General features: G+C 45.0%; 1 protein-coding gene across 1 annotated transcript in view; it reads right to left on the reverse strand.

The window, feature by feature from the left end:
• Positions 1-14768, reverse strand: part of FLII (FLII actin remodeling protein) — a 43219-nt gene extending 28451 nt beyond the window's left edge. The window contains exons 1-4 of the mRNA XM_036739836.1: positions 14642-14768; positions 3455-3565; positions 3205-3276; positions 442-522 (exon numbers count right to left, since the gene is read on the reverse strand). Of these exons, the coding sequence (XP_036595731.1) occupies positions 442-522; positions 3205-3276; positions 3455-3565; positions 14642-14704 (327 nt within the window). The 5' untranslated portion in view covers positions 14705-14768. The remainder of the gene's footprint in view (positions 1-441; positions 523-3204; positions 3277-3454; positions 3566-14641) is intronic.
• Positions 14769-21926: the final 7158 nt, after the last annotated feature.

The following is a 21926-nucleotide window of genomic DNA, read 5'->3' on the forward strand; positions in this document are numbered from 1 at the left end:
CTAGACGGACACAGAAAGAAAGAGGGAAAGAGTTGGGATGCGATGGCAACCAAATCCAGAACATGCTTATAAGCTGGTTTTGTTTTTTATTCTTTTAAAATAAAATCCCTTACTTCGACTTGTTTCCTTATGATTTTCTGCTTTCTCCTAAATCCAAGGGACCAGGAAATTGAGATTTATAGGATAGCTGAGTTCTGGGCAATAGGTTTGACATTCAATCATTTAAAAAAACCCAAAAAACCATTCATGGGCAACAAGGCATCTCTGCATCACCAATATAGGCTATCAATAGTTTCCCTTTTGCTCCAGGCAAGGCTGTGGTTTTTACCTCAGAAATACATTCAGAAATCCAAATGTTGGGGGTATGACTTATAGGCTGGGGTGGCTTCTTTGGAGAGCCAAACAATCCAGGAAAAGCCTGGAAGAAAAGGGGTCACGTACCAGGACGGAGAGGTCATCCAGCTGGAAGATGTCATCTGGCACCCCAGAATTCTTCAGGCTGTTGGCTCGAGCCACAATTGCCTACAAGAGAAGCAACAGGACTCTAGTAACCTCACTCCAGAGCTGAGGGATATAAGAGACCCTCAGGAACCTCCACTAGGCTCCTGGAATGCAGAGAAGGGAAGGGGGCATGAATGCACTTCTTCTAGGGACCTAGAATGGATTCGAGAGGAAAGAAGCTTGTAGAACAGAAAAAACAAGGAAACTATCAGGCCTAGGAATCAGGACGCCTTAGGTCTAATTGCACCCCTGTTGGCAACTTGCCATTTGACCTTGGCCAAGTCACTGGACCACATCAAGCCTCAGTTTAAAGCTTCATCTGTAAAATGAGGGGGCTTGGACCGGATGATGTCTGAGGGCCTTCCTGCTCTGATATTCTATAATTCTGTGGTCATGGTGGGGAATGAAGGGAAAATAGAGTGTGATGAAGCCTCGAAAGAGGAAAATTAACAAAAAAAAAAAAAGGAATGATAATACCATTCTCTAAGGAAACAGAACAGAAAGAAAGGACTCATGCACACAAAAACATTCAGAGAAATATTATCCTTGATAACAAAAGGCTGGGAACAAAACAAGTGCCCAACAACCGAAGAACGTATGGCCTAATAGCCTGTGGCGTGCAAACGTGAAGGAATCTGATAAGGATTTAGATATCAGAGAAACATGAGGTACACACAGTGATGAAATGAAGGAAATGGCCAAGAGGGCTGTCCACACCGCGACAGCAGCATTGAAAAGAAAGGCAGTGCAGAAGGCAGCCGAGCTTGGATCAAACACAATGCTTGGCTCCGGCAGTGACGGTCAGAACTAAAGCACACGGCCTTCCTTTGTCCTACTGTTTAATAAGCGATCAAAGTGAAAAGCGCCAGGTGTCATCTGTCACAACGACAGCAGAAGACAATCCTGCTTAACACTATCTGAGGAAGATGCGCTGTAGGAAGATGGAAGGGTCCGGCCTAAAACAAAATATCATACTTTTTTTTTAAAGACATTTTCCTGGCAGCTAGGTGGAGCAATGGATAGACCTCTGGCCCCAGAGTCAGGAGGACCCGAGTTCAAATCTAGCCTCAGACATTTACTAGCTGTGTGATCCTAATTAGGTTACTTAACCCTGACTGCCTCCAAAAACAAATTTTATAAAAAAATCTCTTAGGGGCAGCTAGGTGGCACAGTGAATAGGGCACCGGCCCTGGAGTCAGGAGGACCCGAGTTCAAATTCAGGCTCAGACACTTGACACTTACTAGCTGTGTGACCTTGGGCAAGTCACTTAACTCCAACTGCCTTGCCTGCCCCCCTCCAAAAACAAACAAAAAATAAATAAAGGCATTGTCCTGGAAGAGATGCGTGCTGCGGTGGGTACTTGGGATCACAGATCCAGAGGGGACCTGCAGAAGGGCTGGAAGGGACCTCTGGGGCCCGCTAGTCCAAGCCCCTCATTTTAAAGATGAAAAAACTGAGGCCTACAGCAGTGACTTGCCTAAGGTCATAGAGGCAGTTAGCATCAGAGCTGGGATCTGAACCTGCATCTCACTGCTGTCCTAACCATTTTGAGACTTACAGACAATACAATAAATATGTATCGAATGCACATGCCCAAATTCGTCACAAAGTTTGAAGCATCAGAGCTTGAGACAGCAACCCCAACGTCAGAAAACTGGCAAGGATTTGACCAAAGCAAGGGGCTCCCAATATTTCCAGGGGCATTTACATCCTTATTTAATACAGCTGGCTTCCTTCTGTGTGGAGTGGTATGCTGGGTACTTTAGTTGCTGTTCCGTCCTTTCAGTCATTTCCGACTCTCTGTGACCCCATTCAGGGTTTTCTCGGCAAAGATACTGGAGGAGTTGCCATTTCCTTCTCCGGCTCATTTTCCAGGTGAGGAAACTGAGGCAAACGGGGTTAAGTGACTTGCCCAGGGTCACACAGCTAGTGTCAGAGGTCACATTTGAACTCGGGCCTACCCACTGCACCACCTAGTACTGGGTGCCTGGGGAGATTAAAAAGTCTACAAGAGGAAGGGATGACGTCTTAAGGGGAGACATTTTTAAGAGCTGAAAGACCCTGAAAAGTCTAAAAACTCTTTCTGTAAGACTGGTGGAGGAACCAAGGTAAACAGGAGCTGGATCTCCCTGCTTCCCCCCACCGTCTCTGGGGGAGCCGAGGGTGACGCATGCCGCAATCCTGGCCCACAGGAAATCCACCCCGCCTGGGCCTCTGCCCGCTAGCCTGAAGCCCAGATGGCCCAAGGTGCCGCTTTAACTGCTAAAACTCCCTGTCCTTTCCCCAGCCCAAGCTAACAACGAGAGGGAGAAGTTCACAGTCCAGAGAGAGCAATGTTGTTTGACGTGCCTCCTCTGTTCCAGAACCTAACTGTCCTTCATTCCTGTCTTAAGGGCCACTGCCTCCACAAAGCTTCTGCTGACTACTCCGGCACACTGTGGCCTCCCCCTCCTTGTCCTCTAAGTCCCTACTAAAGTCATTGTTTGTATCACACATTCTAGCATTTCATGATGTACCTCTCCTGTATTCTTCCCTATTGTTTCATAAGCATGAATCTTGCTTCTCTAACTACATAGATTATGAGTTCCCCAGGGCAGAGACTGCGTCATATGCAGTCTCTGTCTCCCCCATGATACCCGGGCTTGGGTGTCTGATAGTCCTGGTCACCTCCCTCTGACCCCTCTTCCAGGATGGGGACTCACCCGCAGGCAGGGAAGGCTGGACAGTTCTCCGTGGAGAGTGTTCAGGTTATTATGGCTCACGGACAGGTGCTCCTGCAGGGGGAATCAAGAGAGACAGTTTATACAGAGCCTGGGAGGGGGGTGGGGTAGAGGGGCAGAGAGACACGCCTCTGCAACCATTCCTTCCCATTCGCCCCAGGGCTCCGACTCCCCTCCACTCTGCCCCTGCACTCAGCCCCCAAGGCCCAAGGAGAGGGTGAAATGTTCTTACCAGTTTCTGAAGGGCGGCAAGCTCTTCAGGCAGGTAGCAGAGCCCGGTCCGGTTCAGTTTCAGCCACCGCAGGCTGGTCATAGCTTTTACATGTTCAGGAAAATACCCACCCTAGGAGCAGACAAGGAGAAAGCCATGAGGGGACAAGCTTAGGGAAAATCTGACCAATACAAGGCCCTGTCACCCACCAGCCTTGATCGCCAGCCCCCACACCATTTCTAAATAGCATGGATGAGCATCCTCCTCAGGATGTGGCCTCCAGGTTCTGTCCTCCCCCTCCCTCCTCCAAGCCATCTTGTTCACACTCCAGCACCCAAGGAGGGAGCTAAAATTAAGAGGTACAGCATAACAGCTTGAAAGTAGCGCACTCAGAGTCAGGAAGATAATCTTTCTGGGCTCAGATTCCTCATCTATAAAACGGAGATGAGAGCGCCGGCCTCACAGGATGGGTGTGAAGACCAAAGAATCAAATCTGTGTAAAATGCTTCGCAAACACGTGCGCTATTAATGATAACCACAAGGACAAAATCCCTTCCAGCCCGAGAACAGGCAAAGTGGTACAGAGAACAAAACACTGGACACAGAGGCAGAAGACTCATCCTGCCTCAGGCTCTTAGTAGCTACGTGACCTCAGGGGCTGAGTGGACAGAACGCTGGCCCTGGAATCAGGAAGTCTGGAGTTTAAATGTGACCTCGGACGCTTACAAGCTGTGTGACCCTGGGAGAGTCACTTAACCTGCTTGCCTCAGTTTCCTCACCTGTAAAATGGGGATGATAACAGCCCCTACCTTACAGGGGGTTGTTGTGAGTATCAAAAGATTTAATCACTGTAAAGGGCTTAGCACACAGGAAGCACTAGATAACTATTAGCAAATGTTACTATTTTTAAAAATCTCCCAAAGCCTCAGTTTCCTCACGGAGGTGACATGACACATTGACAAGGATGCTGAATTTAAAGTCAAAGGGCCCGGGCTCACCCCTGCTACTTATTACCTGAGTGGCCTCAAACCAGTCACTGAACCTGCTGAGACTCACTTCCTTCATCTGTGAAAGATGAAGTTGGGCTGCATGATCTCTAAAGCCCTTTCCAGCTCTGGGGCCGATAATCCTTCCCAAAACAAGCTCTGATGTTACCTCCTCGCTCAAAAACCTTCCGTAGCTTCCTAGAGCCCGAACGGATGTGGCCCAAATCTCCTCAGCCTGACGTTCAGGCCCCTTTACAGTCAACTGTCCAGCCTTACTTCCCACACTTCCTCAAGATGAACCCTCTGCCCACTCAAGCCAAGCCAGCCTCCTCGTGCTCTCTGGAAAACACTCTGTTTATGTTCTTTCCTCCACTCTCCTCCCCACCACCCCATCCCAAAGGCTTGAAGTGCCCTCTCTTCTTCATCCTCCCCTCTCTAAAATCCTACCCATCCTTCAAGACCCAGCCTAAGTGCCAGGCACATTGTGAGGCCTTCTGTGGCCCTCCCGCTCTTCCCCATGCCCCTCTAGCACAGCACTTACTGCCCATACACTCACCTCACACTGTCCTATTTTGTTCCCTATTTCCTGTACGTGCCTATCTCTAATCTTTCCAACTTCAATCTCAGCTTTTTTTGCTGCTGTTTAGTCATTTTTAATTGTGTCTGACTCTCTGTGACCCCATCTGGGGTCTTCTTGGCAAAGATACTGGAGTGGTTTGCCATTTCCTTCTCCAGTTCATCTGACAGATGAGGAAACTGAGGCAAACAGAGCGAAGTGACTTGCTCAGGGTCACACAGCTAGTAAGTGTCTGAGGCCACATTTGAATTCAGGTCTTCCTGACTCCAGGCCTGGCACTCTATCCACTGCACCACCTAGTCACCCCAGAATCTAAGCTAGGGATTCTTAACCTTTTTTGTGTCATGGACCCCTCCCCTCTAGCATTCTGGTGAACTCTTCAAATCCCTTCTCATAATTTTTTTTCAAAAAATTTTAATGCATTTACATGCACTAAAGTAGGATTACAAAACAAATTAATTATAATGAAATTGTTACAAAATATTAAAAAAACAAATTTGGGATACAGAGTAACATATCCATCAGTTCTAATAACCACAGTAGTTTTAGGGTAATGATGAAGGTAAAGGCTCTTTCAAGATATTTGTACGCATTGTAACCATGCTACGAAGACAGCTGTGGTCCACAACAAAGTCTTGGGTACTGTTGCTACCACTACGCCGGCTTGTTGCCAGCATGCATAATCGAAGGAAATGCTAAATCTCAGTTACAGGGGAAGGAAAATTAAAACGTTTTTTCCCATCCAAGGTCAAGCCCTTCCTCCCTACCCCCAATACTCCAAAGCTATGTGGACCCAAGGTCAAAAGCCCCTGCACCAAAAACCATGAAAATAAGGATTTCATCTTTCTTGCCTCTCTCACTGGGCCAAACACATGGTATAGGTGCTCGGCACAGACTTGGCAATCAACTAATTCCCAGCCTGTTCCATTTGTTATCTCTATTTGCTCTTCCCCAAAGCCCTGAAAGTGGTGAGTACAGGTACTGGGGGGGTGGGGTGGACCCCGATTTAGTCAGTGGAAGGAGCTCCCCATGAAGAAACTCCCTCTGCCGCTGCAGATCAGTGGCTACTTCTGTTCTTAGAACTGCTGGGAACAGAGAGGTTAAGGAATTTGCCCAGGATCTCTCTACAAGGATCAGTGTCAGAGGCAGAATAAACATCAGTGTTCAGTTGTTTGGATGTATGCAACTCTTTGTGAACCCATTTAGGATTTTCTTGGCAAAGATGCTGGAGCCATTTTGCCATTTCCTTCTCCAGCTCTTCTGACAGATGAGGAAACTGAGGCAAACAGGGTTAAGTGACTTGCCCTGGGTCACCCAGCTAGTAAGGATCTGAGACCAATTAGAACTCAGGAAGATGTCTTCCTGACTTAAGGCCTGGCACCTGGCACTGCCCTTACTATTCCCATTTGAGAGATGACGAATGCCAAGGCCCTGGAAGATAAAGTAATTTGCCCAAGGTTACATGCAATGAGCTGAGGGCAGATGGAGGATGAATGCAGTTACCTGCATTGATGTCTGGTATCCTCACCTGGACTACCAAAGAATACGTTGTTGGGGCAGAGGCACCCGAGGAAAGCCAAGGTGTGCGTGCTGGGCTGGGGGAAGAGGATCCAAAGGCCTAGGATCTCTAATATCCAGTAGAGACATGCCAAGGCCACCTCAAGGGACAACTCCGAAGCCTAGTTGGAGACCATGTAAAGATATGTGAGTCATGGCATCACCTTCCTGACATGAACAAAGGACCAACAGTAACAACAAGATGTAGGTGGAGTTAGGCACTAAAAGCCAAGGACCGAGGTTGAAAGTAGGGGTTGAGTTGGCACTAGTAGGCATCCAGTCCCAGCTGCAGGCCAGGCTTCTTGCCTAAAGCCGGAGCTGCAGAAGATGGCAGACAGAGGGACGGGGGCTCAGTTATTCCACCCAAAATGATGATAGGGCAGTGGAAGATGCATCCAGACTGCAGAGGGGCTAGGTCTAAGGCCTAGCCACCTCATCCAAGAGGGCCTGGCATAAAGTAAACTGTGAATATAATGAAGAAATACTGTGGTTTAAGAGAAGCCCAAGAGGTAAACCCAGAAGAAGAAAATAAGTTGAGAGAGAACCTCAGAAAAAAAAGAATGATTTGGGCCACAAGGACTTAAAAAGTGGATGAAAAAATGAAGTTGGATATTTTTAACAGATTTAGAGCACTTGAGGAAAAAAAACTGGAAGAATAAAATATCTTAAAACAAAAGGTAGGAAAATGTGACCTAAGCTGTGGACTCACTGAAGAAAGAGAATGGAGCAAAGAGAACTTAACAATTTGATAATAAGTCAACCAGAAAGATTAGAACCATCAAAAGACTGAAAAATTAGAACATGTGAGATGGCTAATGTACTAATCAGAAACAAATGACTTAGAAAACAGGTCAAGAAAAAGCTACTGAACTGTGCATGATCCTTGGCCCAATAGTACTTTGGCTAGTAAGTCTAAACTCCAGAGATATCAAAGAAAGAGAAAAAAGAGACGTGTACAAAAATATTTGTATCAGCTCTTTTTATGGTGGCAAAGACTTAGAAACTCAGAGCTGCTTCTAACTCCACCTACACCTCTTTGCACTTTGCATTTTGTTTCCAATAGGACTTGGTTGAATGAAGTCCCCATCAATCAGGGAATGATCAAACAAGTTGTGGTATATAATTGTGACGGAATACTATTGTGCTATAAGAAATGATGAGCGGGATGGTTAAAAAAAAAAAACCTGGAAGAACTTATATGAACTGATACAAAGTGAAGTGAGCAGAACCAGGAGACCATTGTACATAGTAATAGCAGTATTGTATGATGATCAGCTGTGAATGACTTAGCTATTCTCAGCAAGACAATGATCCAAGACAAGCCCAAAGGGCTTGTGATGAAAAATGCCATCTACCTCCAGAGAGAGAACTAATGGAGTTTGAATTCAGACTGAAGCACACTTTTTTCACTTTCTTTGTTTTTCTTGCCTTTTTAAAAAAATAACATGGCCAATATGGAAATATGACTTGCATGATTTCATATGTAGAACTGATATTACATGACTTATCATCTCAATGGGTTGGGGAATCATGAGGAGGGAGAGAATTTGGAACTCAAAATTTAGAAAAAGGAGTATTAAAAATTAACAAATAATAGATTTGTTTGTTTTTTTTTCTTTTAAAGAAGAAATGATGAAGGGCTTGGTTTCAGAGAAACCTGGGAAGATGTGAACAGATATAGAGTGAATTGAGCAGAACCAGAACAATTTATACAAGAAAAACAATAATGTAAAGATAAAGCAACTTTGGGAGGCTTGGGAACTCTCATCAACACAATGGAACCAACTATGATTACAGAAGGCTTATGATGAAACGTGTCCTCCACTCCCAGATACAGACTAAAGCATATTTTTTTTGGACATGAGGGAATCTGGCTTGCTTGACTGTACATATTTGTAATGGGTTTTGTTTTTCTTGCTTTTTCAGTGGGCATGAAAAGGGGAGGTAGGAGGGAGAGATTTGGAACTGAAAAGAAATTAAAATCGAATTTAAAAAAAAAAGAAAAAGGAAAACAAGTCAAGAGGAAATAATTTAAGAATCATTGGACTCCATGAAAACCATGAGCTGACATAACAAACGCTAAATATGTCTACTCAGGGAATGATTTGTTCAAATCCCAAAACCACTTAGCTGTTTACTTACTCAGGCATTTCATGCAACAAACATTTATTGAATCAAATGAGATAACTGTATCTGCAGAAAACTCAGTGCGTGTCTAGCACATAGTGGGTCCTTAATAAACGCTTGTTCCCTCTGCCTAATCCCCTCCCCAGACCCCTTATTGAGTGCCTATAATACAGATGCATGGCACTAGGCACTTGAGGAGGTGGGAGCAGATAAAAAGATAAACGAAGTTATAAGAAATTTTCAGTCTTGTAAAGGAGGAAGACAAGTACACCCATAATTACAGTGGTTGTAAAATGGGGGGAAAAATTTGGATTTAGAGTCAAAAGACCTAGATGCAAATTCCAGCCTTTCTTCTTCCAGTGTAACATCTGCATAAATCCCTCAACCTACCAGTCTTGGTTTCCTCACCTATAAAATGGGACGTTGGATCAGATGACCTTTAAAGTTCCTTAGAGTGCTACAGCTATGAACCAGGATGTGAGAGGGACCATGGGAAAGATACAAGACGCTTCCATGGGAGCACAGAGAGGGGCAGGATATTTCTCGCTGGGGGCTCCAGGAAAGACTCCACAGAGGATATAACATTTGGGAGGTCTTGAAAGACGAGAAAAGATGTCATGGCATAGGTGCCTCTGGGATCGAGGTTTTCCTTTCTAATTCTGTTCGGCTATTTTTAAACCGAGTTTGCATTCCCTGAATTCCCACAGACAAGTTATGGATCAGGGGGAAAGCAGGCTGGGGATTAAAAATTGTACCAGATCACCCACAAAGTAGAGTCTTCGGGGATTCTAATCAATGCCCTTTCTGCGTCCTCCCCAGGTCAGAGCCCAAATGCAGCGTCAGCCTGTGGCAGGTGGCTAAGTCCTCCGTGAATCCTGGTGATGCCAGCCAACAATCCCCTCAGGGCAAGAGGCAGCAGAGGCCTCAGAGAGGCACAGAGTCCTTCCTACTGGCCTCACATTCCTCCCCTGTGATTCAGTCACTCCCCCACCTGATAGGAGATCCAGAGGAAGGCAGATAGCTCCCAGCTCCCTGAAGCTGTACTCCCACGCTCTGAAGAGCACAGCTACGCTGCTAAGACAAGGGGTCAAAGCTGGGCTAGGCTGGGGATGGAGGGACAGGGGGCGGGGAAGAAGGAAAAACCACTACAGCTTGGTACAGAGGGAAACTGTATGAAGAGACAGAGATTGAGGCAAGTATCACTGGTACAGTGAACGGGATGATGGTGGGTTTAGTCTGAGGACCTGAATTCAGATCTTGACTCTCTACTTGTGTAATGACACCATAAGAGGACAAATATTAATAAATACACACACACACACACACTTATGTGCCAGTGGAGAAAGAAATGGCAGTATCTTTGCCCAGAAAACTCCACAGACAGCACTGGAGTGCTTTGGTCCACAAGAGCACAAAGAGCTAAATCACAATAAAACTACGTGCCAGGCACCGTGCTAAGCACCTTTCAGAAAAATTATCTCCGTTGAGCCTTACAATAGCCCTGTGCGTTAGCTTCTGTATTTCTTCTCATTTTACAGCTCAGGAAACTGAGGCCGAGAGTCAATTTAGTGATTTGCCCAGCATCACACAGCCAAGAAGCATCCGAGGTCAAATCTGAACTCAGGTCTTCCTGACCCTAGGCCCAAGGCTCTATCCACTGCCCTACCTGGGCTGAATAAGATAAAACTTCTCTGGGCTTCCTTTCCTCAACTATAAATTGCAGGGGGTTGGACTAAATGATTCCTAAGACCCCTTCCGGCCCTAAACCTCAATCCTACCTGTGAGATGGACTGGGGCTTAAACTCTACTAGCGGCTCAAGTTGTCACCAGCTACATGAGGGACCAGGACAGTGACTGGGGGAGTTCTAGGAAGATCACAAGATTGTAGCTGGAAGGAACCTTGGAGACAACTGAGTCTAGCCCCATCACTTTTACAGAGAGGTTGTGTAGCCTACTGGATAGAGTGCTAGTCTAGGGGTCAGAAAGCTCTGGATTCAAATCCTGCCTTGGGCACATCTGCACATGACCATGAGTGAGTTGTTTAAACTTCTCTGAACTCCAGTAAAATTGGACCTACTTCTCACAAGACTGCTATATGAGATAATGTATGTAAAGGCTCTGTACACTTTGAAGCATTTTATGTATTTGTGGGTTGTTTTGTTTTGGAAAGTGGTCCAGGCCTATGATTTCATCAGTATGCATACCCCCTCCATCAATACAGACGAAATTTACTGGTGATCTACGATCTTAGAGAGTAGTCAGCCACCAAAGGGTTAACTTACTCCGTTCAGGGGATGTACCCACTTATTCAGAACAAATAATATAACTTATTAATATATAATATGTGTATATATATATATATATATGTATATATATATATAACATATAATATACTTTAAAAAAAAACACCCAAAGGTCACTAGGCTAATGGAGTCAAAGGCAGCACTTGAACCCAGGTCTTTCTGACTCTAAGACTAGCCCTCTTTTTAGCTTTCAGGCCAGCCCACTAGCCCATGCTGCCTTTCATTATTAGATTATGACCACATAACACAGGCTACTGAGGCTAAGTGACTCACCCAGGGTCACACAGCTAGTAAGTGGCAAAGTCAGAACTAGAGCCTGAACACAAAACACAAACCCAGATGAAGATGTTAATCCATTACTCTTTTCACTTCAACACAGTCAGCCAATAAATACTTATTAAGCACCTACTATGTGCTAGTAGGGCAGCTAGGTGGCACAGTGGATAGCGGTTAGGCCTTGAGTCAGGAAGACTCATCTTTCTGAGTTTAAAATCTGGCCTCAGGCACTTACTAGCTGTGTGACTCTGGGCAATTCACTTAACCCAGTTTGCCTCAGTTTCCTCATCTGTAAAATGAGCTGGAGAAAGAAACGGCAAACTACTCCAGTATCTCTGCCAAGAAAAATCCCAAATGGGGTCATGAAGACTCAGGTAGGACTGAACAACAAAAGAGAAAAGATGTGCTGGGCATTGTGCTTAGAGCTGGGGATACAAAAAGAGGCAAAAGATAGTCCCCTGCCCTCAAGGTGCTTACAATCTAAGGGGGGAAACAATATGCAAGCAAACATTAATTAACAATTATTAAGAGCCAAGGTGTTCCAAAGGACTTATGATGAAAAATGCTAGCCACCTCCAGACAAAGACCTGACCGAGTCTGAATGCAGACTGAGGCACACCTTTTTTACTTTCTTTACTATTCCTGTTTTCTTGGTCTGTGTTTTCTTTTGCCACATGGCTAATGTGGAAATGTTTTGCATGACTGCACATGTATAAACTATATTAAATTGTTTGCCTTTTCAAGGAGAGGGGAGGCGGGGAGTTAGGTGGAACTCAAAAAATTTTAAAAATGAATGTTAAAATTTTTTGTTTCCTTGTAATTAAGAAAAAATAAAAAGAAAATCATAGGGGGAAATGGGGTGGGGGAAGAGAAGGAGCCTACTATGCACCAGGTACTGTGCTAAGTGCTGGGGATACAAAAATAGGAAAAAGACAGTCCCTGCCCTCAAAGAACTCCCAATCTAATAATAATCTAATGATCTTGGCTAATGGTGGCATGTCTGGTAAGAGTGGGTCTTCCCAGTACCTCTGATGGATCACAGGCTCACTGATCTACAGCTTGAAACAATCTCAGGGGTCATTTAATCCACTCCCTCATTTTAGATTTGAGGAAACTGAGGCCTAGAGAGGTTAACTGATTCGTCCAATGTCAGTAGCAGAGCCAAGATTCAAACCCCAAACCTTGGACTCCAAATTCACCATGCCACCCCACTGCCTTTTACATCTGGAAAGACACACTCAACATTTAAAAAACAAAACCCAAAAACACTTTTAAAGGCTTCAGCTCTCTGAGACAGAAAGAACTCTGAGAGGTCCTTATGGACATTCCTCTGCTCCTATCCTATCACCGAACCTTCGGGGCCTCCAGAGACCTAACCCTAGCCCTCTGCTGTTAGAAACGCCACTCACCAGAAAAAAAAATAGTAATAATAAGGTTGAATATGTCATGTCAGCCTTGCATGTCTGATCTGTAATGTTTTACATCTATATCCTTATTTTGAAGTGAATAAACATAGAATAATTTGTCAAGAAAAAAAAATGCCACTCACCAACAAGGTTAGATCTTGAGTCAATTTCTAAGAAAGGCACATTTTTTCAGCTACCCTCTGAGGCTTAGTCGAGGCTTAGCTGGTGCTCTGGCCCTCTCAGAAAAGAACATGACACAGTACTCAAAGATCCCAGACCAGGCTCCCAGACTCAGCCACACAGATCTTGAGACTCATACATACATACATATGTATGTATACACACACACACACATTCTCCAGCACCGCCCCTCCCCAATACACAAACATTCACATACATATACACTCTTCTTCAGGTCCCTCAGATCTCAAGACAAGGGAAAAGATGCATCATCAGATCCCAGCTGTGAGTCATATCAATATTTTAATACTTGAATGTCCCAGGAACAGAGATCATTGTACTCAGAGGCTGGAAAGCCTCTAAGGTGGCCCTTGTGGGCTGACAGGTGGGATTATCTCAGGGAAGAAAGAGAAAGATGTGTCTGTGCAAAGATTGAACCACAGAACATCAAAGAAAGAAGAGACCTCAGAATCCCCCTGGCCCACAGAGGAGGAAATGATTGAGGCCCAGTGGTTACAAGCAGGTCTCTCCCCACACAACAATACCCCCCAGCCCCTGCATTGGTCAGACCTACTTCCCCCCACTGAAGGCCCTGATTAATCAATCAATCGATTGATCAGCAAGCAGTTAGGAAGCACCTGTGTGCTAGGCAAGCAAAAAGGAAACCTCCCTGCCCTTAGAGAGCAATTCTATCCGGGTATCCGGGCTATTGTCTTCTTGGCTTCCCAAAAGAGCCTCAGATTAAGTTCCTGGAGTACAGTCAGCACCTAACAAATTGACATTTCTCCTAGGGAATATGACAGGGCTGAACTAAAAGTCTGGGCTAATTTTAAAATCCTACGATTCCTGAGTAGAGATGATGGTGGGAAGCGTCCTCACAAGGCCACCTGGTCTCTCGGTTGGGGGTGGGGGCTGAGGACTCCCCAAGCAGGACAAGAGGTCCAAGGGAGTCCCTTTTACAAGTGAGGTTACTTGGGCAGAAGCAGAGGAAGCTTGGGCCGCAGGGGGCTGGCTGGATGAGGGGCAAGAAGAAGGCATAGACCTTCCTCCGGATGAAACACAGCTGGGCGGTGGGATTTAGCCCTGGGCTGGGAAGTCCAAGGTCTTGGATTCCAGTCCTCTGGCACCAGCTCACTCGCTCCGGCAAGGCCGGTCGGTCCCTTCCCCCATTTTTCTCTCCAGAGTGTTCCAGCTTGGATGTTCCAGGCTCTCAGCTCGGGTGCTTCCCATTGGGTGGTGCCTGCCCTACAGGACCGGCCCTGTGGAGCAGGTCTGGGGGCTCCTGAGCACCCGTGCATCTTAGGGGCAGGGAAGGGAGGGTCACTCAAAACTGGGCGGTTCAGTGGAAAATGCACCCAGTCTGAAGCCAGAGGTCCTGGGTTCGAGTCTAGCTGTCACTTGCTACCTGTGTGACTCAGGGGCAAGTCACTTAAGCCTCTCCCCGGGCCTCAGTTTCCCCATTTGTAACGCATGGGGTTTGACCCTCCAAAGTGCCCTGCACCCCCAAATCTATGATCCCGGACCCCTTAGGGTACGGAGTACCCGTACCGCCGCAGGGAGGGTGACAGAGATGTAGGAAACCGGCAGTTCTCCCTCCGGTCTGGCCAGCCCCTAGTGAAATACACCCATTCCGGGTCCTATATGGGGTGCGCGGGGGGAGGGGAGAGGGGGCCAAATCTATGGGGAGCCTGGAAACAGTCCCCAGGCCCGGAGGGCTCTGCGGATGTCCTGGCGTGCCCCTGGGGGGCAGGCCGGGCTGGGGGGCCGCCGGCCCCTCGCCCCCACCCCAAGCCTACCTTAAAGTCGTTCCCGCTGAGGTCCACGCCCCGAATGAAGGGCAGCACCCCGGTGGCGGCCATGGCTGCTGCGGCGGCGGCTTCCCGGAGGCTGGAGACGGTTCCTGGGGTGGGGCGGCCGCGGGGCGGGGCCGGCGGGGAGCCGGGGGGCGGGCTCGGCCGGGCTGCCCCGCCCCGGACCCCGCACCGCCCCTTTAACCCGCGCAGGTCCGGCCCCGGAAGGAAGGAGGAAACTGGGAGCTCTAGATTGTAGTCCCGGAGGGAGGGAGGGAGGGCAGCCGCCGGGGTAGTGGCCCAAGGTCGGACAGGTCTTACGTGCCCGAGGTGGGATTTGAACCCGGGGCTCCGGCTGCACAGGACGCTGGCGTTGGGGGCGGTGTCAATCAGCCTAGGAGCAGGAAAGCCGGTTTTCACTTTGGCTGACATTGACATGGGTGCACACGAATATGCGGGATGTCATCGGTGGAAAAGAGACTGAAAAAGACACCTCACCAGGACTCGGGGCCGCCCCCTCGGACGCCGTCCTTCCCGGGTCATTTCTCTCTTGCACCCCGTGCACCCCATGCTGTGAGTGCTCAATCCAGGCTTCCTTCATTCACAAAGAGCCCTCTAGACCTGCAAAGGACCACGTGGGTGAGAAGTCCGGCTCCCTCTTTTTACAGGTGAAGAAACTGAGGTTCCGAGGTTCTAGGATAGTAGCCCCAGAGCTGGAAGCGACCTCGGAGGCCATCTAGTTTTCCTCGTTTTACAGAAGAGTAAACAGACATGGGTCCGAGAAATGGCTTTACCAAGATCACACCGATCCCAAGTGTCAGGGGTGGAATTTGAACCACAAGGCCTGGTACTCCGGAGCTTGGCCAGGACGTGAGATTTGTTAAGCCTGCTCCTACCGAGACTGGCTCCCTGGCACTGAACTTGTTTCTAACCGCGTGGCAGCGGGGAGAAGCGAATGTCTCAAAGCTAATCATGTAGAGGCGTAGGGGCTTTTACAGGTAAGCTGGTCCAGTCCCATCATGTTGCATATGAGAACTGAGCCAGCCTCAGGGAAGCAAGTTAAATGACTTGACCAAGGTTACACAGGTAGTAAGGCCCAGGGTGGGAATTTGAACGTGAGTTCTCTTTTTCCATTCTTAGTGTCCCTCCTCCTTTAAGTGACTTACCCAAGGTCACACAGGTTGTGAAGATGTCAAATTAAAATTCCAGTTCAAATTCCCAAATGGGCACGCTCCAACCCCACTTACTTTTGATGTGTACAGACAAAAGGGGAAACAGGCCCAGCAACCCTGGATGTTTGAAGAACCAGCCTTTAGGGGCTTCGGGAACCCAGAGCCCAGGAATCTCTGATAAAGGTGATTCCTTGGGCTCAGGTCCCCTCTTCTGGCTCGGTGAGGCCCAGGATCCCTTTGGGTAGGGGCTTTGGGTCCCTAGGGGCTTGTACTTGATGCCAACCCCAGCATGTAAGAGATATCTGCCTCCCAAAGGACTGGGGAATGTGGCCTACCCAGCCAGCCCTGGAGGGATGGTGGGAGTCTCTTTGGCAGGAAGACAACAAAGGTAAAATGAAACAAAGTTATCAGCTTCTCATCAGCGATGGATGGCTGAGGAACTACCACCTTCTAACCCAGATGCCTCAGTCTCACACATTTGGTTTTACGTGAAGGAGTAGGAATGACACTTAGGCTGGATCGGACACAAGAAGTAAAACTGCTTGAAGCAGCACAGTCTTGAAAGCAGTGGGGGAATAACTTGACTAGATGTCTCAGGGAGGGCAAGATCCCAAAGAATGGAAAAAAATCACAGACGGTGGTAATGCCCCCCAAAAGTGATAGAAAAACATCAATTTGGAAGAAGTCATAGCCTCACTTCTTTTTTTTTTAACAAAATCTTTGTGAGAACAATCTGCATGTTTATCAAGAGTATACCTGGGAAAAAAATCATGCTTAATGAAAATATTAGAAGGGAACTGGTTGGTTTTTGCATAGGATTCTTTTCTATCTTTTAAAATGAGATTGTTATAAAACTCTTAGCACAGTGCCTGGCACATAGTAGGTGCTATATAAACATTAGCTATTATTGTTTTTTAAAATGTTTTTTTAAATTGACTATCAATGTAGCTAATTAAATTTACCTCAAATCTATTTACATTTAAATTGATTACTTCCCACACATAAAATATCAACAATTTTTTATTCAGGGTGCCATAAGGATTACTTTTTATCCAACTAATCTCACTCACATTTCCTCTTCTATGGTATTAATGTGTATACTCTGTTCTTCTGGATCTTTGTTTGAATTATCTCATAAAAGTATTTTCAGATTTCTTTGCTTTCTTCACTTTTATTTAAGACTATAGTATTACATGTACATCATTTGGTCGCAATTTAATCATTCCCATATTGTTAGATACTGAGGTTTCTTACAATTTTTAAAAATGACATATAATGCTACTATGAAAATGCTTGAACAGACAGCTTTTTTGTTTTGATAATACCTTCTGGGTATATTTCTAACAGGTGGGTCATTTGGCAGAGAAAGGAAATTCCTGATATGGGGTGTAAAATAAAAACAGAATTAAACTAATTTTATCCCTTGGTTTAAATTCGGAACCCAGACATTGTAGGTTTTTTAACTCGTCCATCCCCTTGCATCCCGGTGGTATGCCAGTGTGAGGAGTCTCTCGGAGTACTCGGTACCTGCCAAGTACACAGGCAGTTCACACATGTGTCATAAAAGTATGATGCAGCATGGAATATGATAAAGACAAAGAAACTTTGAGAGGGAGAAATTCCATTTTCAGCCAGGAAGATCAGGGAGGTCTTCATGGAAGAGGCAGCTCGTGAGCTGGGCTTTGATTCATCAAAAAAGGTCATTTCACAGTTGATAAAATTCCGTGACCAACCTGCCCTGTGTCCCATTAATTCTCCCTCAGGAGACTGTCATTCTTCCTTCATTGGGCCATCTTTAATTCTGAGGAGTCATTTTGAATGCCAGCTTTTAAATGCCCTTTCCTACCCATTCAGTCATTATCCCTCTCTGTAATGAGGCAGGATACTGTAAGGAAAGAAAAGAGTAACAAACAAACAAAAAAAGAACTGGATTAGTTGAGAATCAGGAGACCTGGTTCTTGTCCTGGACTTCTCAGGTTCCTTTTCTGTAACATGAGATTAAACAAGCCCGTCTCCAACAGAGTGCTAAAAGTCTGAGATCTCTTTACTGGCAATCTTTGCTGGGAAGCTTTGTGGTCGGCATATTTTGTAGTAAGACACGGATAAAGCCTGTAACTTTATTACAAAGTATATCATTTCTGTGAGAGGGAGAGACTGAGAGGGATATCATATCTGTTTCCATAGATTAACAAAGGCTTCCCAGAAACCATGTGGAGAAAAGTGTGACTGTTGGATGAGATGAGATAATGGCTGAGGAAAGATATTAGGAGTCAGTAAGAAGGAAACTAACCCCTCAGCGTGGCTGGAGCTATCAGAATCTATGCTGTTCCCATCTGCCCATTGATTGGCCAGGAAGATGTAGTTCAGAAATGGTCTGGACAAATTCCTGGATGCTCAATTCATACCAAGTTATTATTAACTGACCTTCAATATTGAAATCAGAGAAGGAAGCCCTGCATCCTCCAAACTATCTCTGGCAGAAGAAAGGAAACTCAGGGCTGATTTAAGAGGGTGATCCTTGTGTTTTGTTTGTAGAACATTTATGTGGGCATGGGGGTGATGTGTAAGGTATTCTGGGATAATTTCAGCAGCAAATGTAAAGTATACAGTATCACTTAACACTAGTATTTACACTTAAGACAGTTTGAAGAAAGCCTGGCAAGAGTCCCACCTGATCAAAAATCTTTCAAGCATGCCTTCAAGGCTGAAAGTGGAAGCACAATAAACCAAAGAAAAAGGGGAAAGATCTGTAAGCCATGAATAACAAGTTGTTTTCTGTAGGCAGCATTTACACTGAAAAGCACTGACCTAGGTTCAAATCTCAAACTTCTGGCCTCTGATGCTTATTGCCTGTGACCTTGGGCAAATCACTTAACTTGCCTAAGGGGGCCTCAGTTCTTTCATCTGTGTAATGTGAGGCTTTGACCAGATGGTCTCTGACTTCCCTTCCAGCTCTAGATCAATGACCTCATGATAATAAGGACAGTAAAGCTGCCACACTTGGTCCCTAAAGTCACAATACCAGATGTGCTTATAGAGGAGGTAGAAATGTCAATAAAGAACAAAAACAGGAAAGGCAACTGGATTGGAGCAAGTATACATGCAGAATATCCATGCTAGAGACAACACAATTATCAAGGTATTGAGGGATTGATTTACGGAGTACTTCGAGGAGAGAAAGATACCAAAGGGGTTGAAAAAAATAAAACTACTTTATTAATATGGGAAAACTATTGGCCTATATGCTTACTTTCTCACTTATAAGAAATTTTAAAGAGAATCATTTATACATCAAGGATAGGCTTTAGCAAATAGCATGATCATATCTTTACCATCACAAAACTGATGGAAAAATGTATGGGATTCAAGATCCCATTGAACTTATTTTGTTGATTACAAAAAAGCATTTTATTAAAATGCAACTATGAGGAACCACCTCACACCTGTCAGATTGGTTCATATGACAGAAAAGGAAAATGATAAATGCTGGTAGGGATGTGTCAGAGATACTGATACACTGTTGGTGGAGCTGTGAAATGGTCCAATCATTCTGGAAAACAATTTGGAATTGTCCTCAAAGGACTATAAAACTGCATATCATTTGACCCGGTAATACCACTACTCAGTCTGTATCCCAAAGAAGTCAAAGGAAAAGGATGCATATGCACAAAAATATTTGTAGCAGCTCTTTTCTGAGTGGCAAAGACATGGAAACTGAGGGGTGTCCATCAGTTGGGGAATGGCTATATAAGTTGTGGTATATGACTGTGATGGAATACTATTGTGTTATAAGAAATGACAAGCAGGATGGTTTCAGAGAAACCTGGGAAGACTTATATGAACTGATGCAAAGTGAAGTGAGTAGAACCAGGAGAATATTGTACACACTAACAGCAATTTTGCAGATGATCAACTGTGAATGACTTAGCTATTCTCAGCGATACAGTGACTCAAGACAATTCCAAAAGACTCATGATAAAAAATGCTGTTTACCTCCAGAGATAAAACTGATAAAGTAAGTGCAAACTGAAGTATAATTTTTTACTTTATTTATTTTTCTTGTTTTTTTTTATAACATGGCTAATATGGAAATGTGTTTTGCATGATTTCACACATATAATTGATATATTGCTTGCCTTCTTAATGGTTGGGGGAGAGACTGGAGGGAGAGAATTTGGAACTAAAAAAAAATTAAATGTTTAAAAAAATAATTTGAAAAAAAATAAAAGAAACTCACAAAAGAGGACATTTGATTAAGTAAAACAAAACATGGCCTTTAAGGCTATATTCCAAAAAATTGTCTCCTATCTACAAGTCAAAATTATACAAGATTCCTTAAAATATATGACAACAGAGATAACTTTATTCTTAAAAAAAGAAAAAGAAAGAGAAGAAAAATATGGGTACAAGGTAAGCAAGACAAAGTGCTCCACTAACATCCTTAGATAACAGGAAAAATGGAGGAATTACACCCTCTCCTCCAGAATGTAGGGTTGGCCCCTTGTGATGAACTCATGGGAAGATACGGACCAGTCACGCAGGATGGGTGAGTGTGAATAGGCTGCTATCTGCACTGTTAGACGACAAGTCCACACTGATGAGTTCACAGATACATTTAAGCATTTTACACTTGTCCTTTCCTCAGTTCATAGCTTAACAGAGGCACTAATTTTGTGACCTGGGGTGTCACTTTCCCTTTCTGGGCCTCAGTTTACCTATGAGTTGGTGGTATCTTCCATTCCCAAAGGATATATGTAGTTTCCCTCTCTGGGCTTGCTAGCTTCTAAACAAGTCTCTCACCCTGGTTTTCAATGATGTTATTGGTGGTAGAATAAGTAAGCTACCTGCTGGCTGGTGCAGTTTTGGGAGCAAAGTAAACCTCTCCAGCAGGCTTCTCAGAATTCCCTCTGCTGAAAGCACCTGCATTCCTTCAGCAGGGAAGAAACAGCTGATTAGCGTATCATCAGAATAGGAAGCTGCACCCCAGATAAGCTGCTCCTCCAGCTCTACTTCCCTCACCCTCATTATTGTAAATGGTGGCCATTCCAATCTGCTCTTCTGATATCCCAAGATCTCTCTTCATGGTGGTACAGTAACACAGGGAAGTAAAATGTCCTGCCTCCTTACCTCCATCTCAAATCCCACCTTCTGCAAGAAGCCTTTCTAGGTCCCCCTGTGTGAGGTGAATAAAATGTGAAGACTTCACAGGGAAGATAATGTATAAATATATACTAAGAAATGTTTAAAAATCAAGAAATAGGGAAGTGGAAAAATTCTGAGGCCATGAGAGTCTGATGGCTCAGCCTCTGGGAAAGTTTACCCTGAAACTTTTTGTTCTTTCTTCTGGCTCTGATTTAAAGATTTGCTCAGTAAGAATAGGGTCACTGTGACCTGCTTTCCTTTACTGTAAAAGTACTGTAAGAGAATGGAGAGGGTCTCCCTCTCCCCTTATCCTATTCTCCTTCTTTAGATTTATAGACGTCACCTCAGTTGTAGTCATTAACTAAGGGAATGGGAATTGGAGTTTCTGTGCCTCGATTTCCTGGTTTTGTCTGGCTTTCATGCTCAGATTGTAAGCCCGCCTCCCAGTCAATGGTGAGAAGGGTCAGAGGTGGGCGGGGAATTCTCTTGTGTTAGGTATAATTATTGGTGCTTTGCCCCTAGTAAAGCACCTCCTTTGCTGGTTCTGCTCTGTGCTAGCAGAGGACACCCTATTCTTGAGAATGGAATAAAATTCACTTCTGTTCCCACCCTGAGATGGCTCCTTATTATAAATTAACTTTAATTGGTGAGGGTTGTTCATCCCACACACCCCCCTCTTCTAAAGCCTTCACCTCTAATGCTATCTTACATCTACTCTGTATATATCTTATAGTTATCATTTTATCTGCAGGTTGTCTGCCCACTAGAATGTAAGCTGCTTGAGGACAGGTATGTGTTTGCCTTTCTTTATAGCTCTAGCATTTAGCACCTTGCCTGTTACATAGTAAGCACTTAATAAATACTTGTTTACTGAGTGTCACCTGAGCCAAACCCCACAACTGAATTTCCCTTAAAACAATTGAATTATTCTAAATCAGTTTCTGTCGGACTGCTTTACAGTTTTTCTAGCAATTCTT

Source organism: Trichosurus vulpecula, chromosome 1 (genome assembly GCF_011100635.1).
Source record: "Trichosurus vulpecula isolate mTriVul1 chromosome 1, mTriVul1.pri, whole genome shotgun sequence".
In the NCBI taxonomy this organism is placed as follows: domain Eukaryota; kingdom Metazoa; phylum Chordata; class Mammalia; order Diprotodontia; family Phalangeridae; genus Trichosurus; species Trichosurus vulpecula.